General features: G+C 47.0%; 1 protein-coding gene across 1 annotated transcript in view; it reads right to left on the minus strand.

Moving 5' to 3' along the window:
• LOC116073544 overlaps positions 1-4,899 on the minus strand; it is a 40,138-nt gene extending 35,239 nt beyond the window's left edge. The window contains exons 1-3 of the mRNA XM_031345567.1: positions 4,766-4,899; positions 2,688-2,898; positions 436-588 (exon numbers count right to left, since the gene is read on the minus strand). Coding sequence (XP_031201427.1) covers positions 436-588; positions 2,688-2,898; positions 4,766-4,812 — 411 coding nt within the window. The 5' untranslated portion in view covers positions 4,813-4,899. The remainder of the gene's footprint in view (positions 1-435; positions 589-2,687; positions 2,899-4,765) is intronic.
• Between the last annotated feature and the right edge of the window lie 364 nt (positions 4,900-5,263).

Raw genomic sequence — 5,263 nt, forward strand, 5'->3', positions numbered from 1 at the left:
AGAGCACTATGCCACAATGGGACTGTCACTCTTGGCCTCGGGCTGCAAACCAGGAAGCAGTCCTCACACTCATTTTCCTACACTCTGCTCAGCTCCCTTTTTGTTTGTTTGTTTGTTTTTTGTTTTTGTTTTTTGTTCTTTGGGTTTTTTTGGTTTTTCGAGACAGGGTTTCTCTGTGTAGCCCTGGCTATCCTGGAACTCACTCTGTAGACCAGGCTGTCCTCGAACTCAGAAATCCACCTGCCTCTGCCTCCCAAGTGCTGGGACTAAAGGCGTGCGCCACCACCGCCCTGCTCTAAAATAGTGTTATTTTTAAGAAAGAAAATCTTGCAGCATATCATTAAGTCAGCAACCAAGTAGACTACATGTGGAATACAAGCAGTTGTTTGCCCGTTCTTCATTTTAAGGTTTGAAGAAACTTAAAACCACACTCACGAGTCTGGCGATCTCCGGGTTCGTCAGCTGAAGGCCCCAGATGCAGATCTCCCTGGCCATTGTGTAGCTCTCATCTCGGATGGTCATGAGCAAAGGTTCCAAGGAAACAGGCAGAGTGTTGGCTGAGCAGTTACCAGCCCTCACGAGCATGAACTGGAGTGCAGGAAAACTCTAGGTGACCGTCATGAAGAGATACCCACGCTTCCAAATGTGCAAAAGGGATACTGGCAAAGATGGCTGCATGAATGTTTGAGGTAGTCACTACCTGTGTATGGGATGGTGGTCCAACTGATGACCTTCCTGACGTGGACAAGTATGGCACTGTAGGTCAGAGTTTCTACAGGTTACTACTGTACTGTTACTACTTTCTATTGGGTCACAGAATCAATTTAGTTGTGTATAACCACCTTTTGTCTTTCTTTAAGGAAGTAGAAAGGCAGGAAAACCAACAAATTGCATCTATGCATAGCAAGGATAGTACTGGTTGTTTCATAAGTGGTTTTTTTGTTTGTTTGTTTGTTTTTGTTTTGTTTTTGTTTTGTTTTTTTGAGACAGGGTTTCTCTGTGTAGCCCTGGCTGTCCTGGAACTCACTCTGTAGACCAGGCTGTCCTCGAACTCAGAGATCCGCCTGTCTCTGTCTCCCAAGTACTGGGACTAAAGGCATGCGCCACCACTGCCTGTCTTTTAAAAAAGACTTATCTATTGGGCCAGCGAGATGCCTCATTAGTAAAGGTGCTCACCACTAGGCCGAGGCCCTGAGTTCAATTCCCAGGACTCACGTGGTAGTACTCTACTGGTAGTAAGAGAAAAGACTTATCTGTTTGAATTGTATGTGTCTGAGTGTTCGGCCTATGTGCGTGTCTGTGCTCTCACACACTGGAAGAGGACATTGGCTCTCCTGGAACTGGAGTTGTAGACAACCTTGAGCCCCCATGTGGGTACTGGGAACCAATCTTGGTACTCTGTTCAAGCAGCAAGCATTCCTAACCACTGACCTGTCCCTCCAGCCCCTCACAAGGCTCTTCATGATAGTCATAATCAAAACAGAGACCCCTCATCTAAGTATGCTATCAACATACACAGCCCTCTTAGTTGTGTGTATACCCAGATTCACCCTGGATGGGGATGCTAATTTTATTTCTAAAGCTTTTTTTTTTTTTTAAGAGTTATTTATTTATTATATGTAAGTATACTGTAGCTGTCTTCAGGCACCCCAGAAGAGGGCATCAGTTCTCATTATGGATGGTTGTGAGCCACCATGTGGTTGCTGGGGTTTGAATTCAGGACCTTCAGGAGAGCAGTCAGTGCTCTTAACTGCGGAGCCATCTCTCCAGCCCCGCTAATTGTATTTCTAATGATGGTTGTCATAAAACATTTGGTGGAGGCCAATTGTAAGAACTACAGGGAAAACGACCACTTAGTGGGCTTGAAAGATGACCCAGTGTTTAAGAGCTAATAATGGCCTGCAACTCTGACTCCAGGGGATCCAACACCTTTTTCTGGCCTCCATAGATGCCTGCACTCTATGCATACCTTCCCACATACATATAACTTAAAAATAACATTTTAAAAAATATAATCAATAATTATTTTACCCTGTCCCTGCCAAAGGATGGTGTGGGGCTGGAGAGATGGCTCAATAGTTTAAAGTGCTCGTTCCTCTTGCAGAGGACCAGGGTTTGGTTCTAGCACCCACGCTGGGTAACTCCAGTTCCAGGGCATTGGATGCCCTCTTCCGACCTGGACTGGCAGCTGCATATGTGTGGTGCACAATCAGACAGCCAGGCACACACACATATACATACATTTTTATTTTTAAAGGATGGCTGTAGGAAGCTCCTCTCTGAAGCAGGGAGGTGTGTGTGGGAACATTAGGTAGAAAGTAGAAAAAAGAAGGGACTAGAAAACCCGGAGGCAGAGGAGGTGAGCAGAGCAGAACAGGTGGGAAGAGAGGCTAGAGGGAAGGAGGGGTGAGCCTTGGGAAGGCCGAAGTCAGAGGAAAGAGGAGGGCTTCAAGGGGAACTTGAGAAGGTGGTGTTAGGTAAGATTCAGTGGACTTAATTCCTGACCCCCAAAACACATTCTGGCAGGCTTAGGAGGGCAGGTAGGTGGGTGCAGGGAGCACAGAAGAATGGATGGAGGAGGCCTGTGGTGCCCCGAGAGCCAAGCTGTGAATGTCAGTTAGGCGATTTGGAGCAGGTGAGGCAGTCAGCTTTAGGTTGGAGGACCATGTGTCCCTACCACCACTCACCTTCCTGAGGATCTGCTCTCTGTCAATGCTGCTCTTTAGGTCCCTCTGGATGGCGGGACACATGGAAGTCCTAGACTGTGTGCAGTGCTTTTGGTACGTCTTCAGGAACTTCTGAAGAATGGGAGCCACCGGAGCGGCGGCCCCTTTGGGTTTTTGTTTTCTTTCCTTCGCTCTCGGCATTGTTTTGCAAGTGTTCAATTCCACTTCGTTTCTGAAAACAATAACTTAAACTGAAATCCAGCACAGACTGTGCCTCGCCCTCGAAATCCCAGGAAACGCTACTGTGTGCCCTTCTCTAAGAATCTTAAAGGCAGTCTGCAGAGATGCCTCAGCGGTTAAAAGCACTGGCTGCTCTTTCAAAGTTCCCAAGTTCAATTCCCAGGGACCACATGGTAGCACAACCATCTGTAACGGGATCTGATGCCCTCTTCTGGTGTGTCTGAAGACAGTGACAGTGTACTCATATGCATAAGATAAATAATTCTTTAAAAAAAAAAATCTTAAAAGTTTTGCTTTAGCCTAAATGGCCCTGGTGAGTTGAGTTAAAGCCATTAAAGAGATGTGGAATTTCCAATGTCATATTCATGGGTCCATAGAAACAGAGTTTCTCTGTTCTAGAACTGTATGTAGATCAGGCTGACCTTGAACTCACAAAGATCTGCCTGCCTCTGCCTCTGCCTCAGCTCCAACTCTGTTCTTTAAAGAAGCCAGTCAACACTTGGTGTTTTGTTACAGCAGTCCAGACTGACGTCAGGAAGAGTGCCTGAGCACCGCGCATCCTGAACATTCACCAGCTGCTTCGAAGTGCTTCCTGATGGACAAGCAACACATGCATAGACTCTGCAAACGCTCTCCATGACAAAAATTCATGTGCGTGTGTGTGTGTGTGTGTGTGTGTGTGTATATGTGTGTGTATGTGTGTGTCCGTGTGTGTCCAGAAGGTCTGAAATTCCTTTCTCAGGCACAAAATCAGGTCAACATCTAAGCTATAGGACAGAAAAGCTGCAGACATGAGGTAATGCCTAATGTCCTCTGATGCAAATGAGATCACAGGGACAGCAAAGTGCCAACAAACTCAGATAAAGGGTCACAAAGACTTTTTGTTCAAGCCTTGCTAGCTAAATGCTATATAAACAGCAATGGAGAATAAACGAGAATACAACTGTTCATTCCTGAAGTAAACCCAGAGTCCTGTGTCTCTGGCTAGCATTACCCTCCTTTTCAGCTCCCTGTGTTGCCCAGGGCTATGTTAGCCAGGTGGCAGGGGCAAGTCCCAGAATGCCACCGTGAGTGCTGTGGAGGTCAGAGGCCAGTTTACACCAGTCAGCTCTCAGTTTTTGCCACGTGGTTTTGGGACTTAAAGCCAGGTTTCTCAGCTTGGTGGCAAGTGCCTTCTACTGAGCCCAACAAGAAGGTTTTTATTTTTTTAGAGGTCCTGAGTTCAATTCCCAGGACCTTTATGCTGGCTCACAACCTTCTGTAATGGGATCTGATGCCCTCTTCTGGTGGGTTTGAAGAGAGCAACAGTGTACTCACATACATAAAATAAATAATTCCTTAATTATCTTCTTTAAATAACTGATCTGACAAGATATTGCCCATTGGTGCAGTAGTGACACGGACATTTATGAGAGTTACCAACGACTTCCTGCTTTGATCTAATGTCCAATCCATGAGGTGAAACTTATGCCTGACACTGTTTCCAGGACCAAGAACATATGGCTAGATAGGTTACAGACCCCAGGGGTGAATACCTAACGCTCTGCTACATTGACAAAGCCTTAAAACAACTCCTAATGACTTCCTATTATACTCATAGATCTGTATATTCAAAGGACACCATGCTCTTCGCTCCACACCCTCCACACCCTCCAGGAGCTGTTCCGTGCTTTCCCACCTCCAGGGTAGCAGGGATTCCCCATGATCCTTTGAGTAGAGCTGCCCTGACTCCCACCACCTCCTGTTTCCAAGGTGACACTCAGTGGGGGGAGAAGGATAGTATTAAGCTCTCCCCTACAGCCTATAACTTATTTAGCTGTAAGTTCTTGGCCCCATTAACAGGGTCAGGCATGCTCTACCTCGCCAGAGGATGGTAGCTCCTGTAACATCTGGGCCACCTTTGCATTGTTCAGTCCTTCGGAGAAGCTGCTTCTTGAAGACAGGTAACACTGAGACCCTTATCTGGTCAAAGTGTGGAGCACACGAGACGATGGAAAGCACACCCCTAAATGCGTTATACGTATCACACCCTTTCTCCCACAGTCGAGGGCACTCCTCCAAAGACAGGGCAGAAAGATCCTAAGAGCCAGGCGTACTGGATGACTTCATGGAGACCATGTTTTCCAGACACGGCAGAGCAGGTGCACATATGAATCCACAGTGACCGTGACAATGTGAGAGTTCTGTAAGCTCAGCCCAGGCAAGATCACAGAGCGGAAGGGGGAGGGGCACTAGAGAGTCCATCACTAGCCGAGGAGTGCACACAGGCATACTTCATAGCCTCTGGGAGATGGGGAGAGAGTCAGCTTGAGGTCTTCAAGGCAAGTCTCAGGCCTGAGAGCAGCTGGGCAATAGGA

The sequence above is a fragment of the Mastomys coucha genome, unplaced genomic scaffold, assembly GCF_008632895.1.
Source record: "Mastomys coucha isolate ucsf_1 unplaced genomic scaffold, UCSF_Mcou_1 pScaffold23, whole genome shotgun sequence".
In the NCBI taxonomy this organism is placed as follows: domain Eukaryota; kingdom Metazoa; phylum Chordata; class Mammalia; order Rodentia; family Muridae; genus Mastomys; species Mastomys coucha.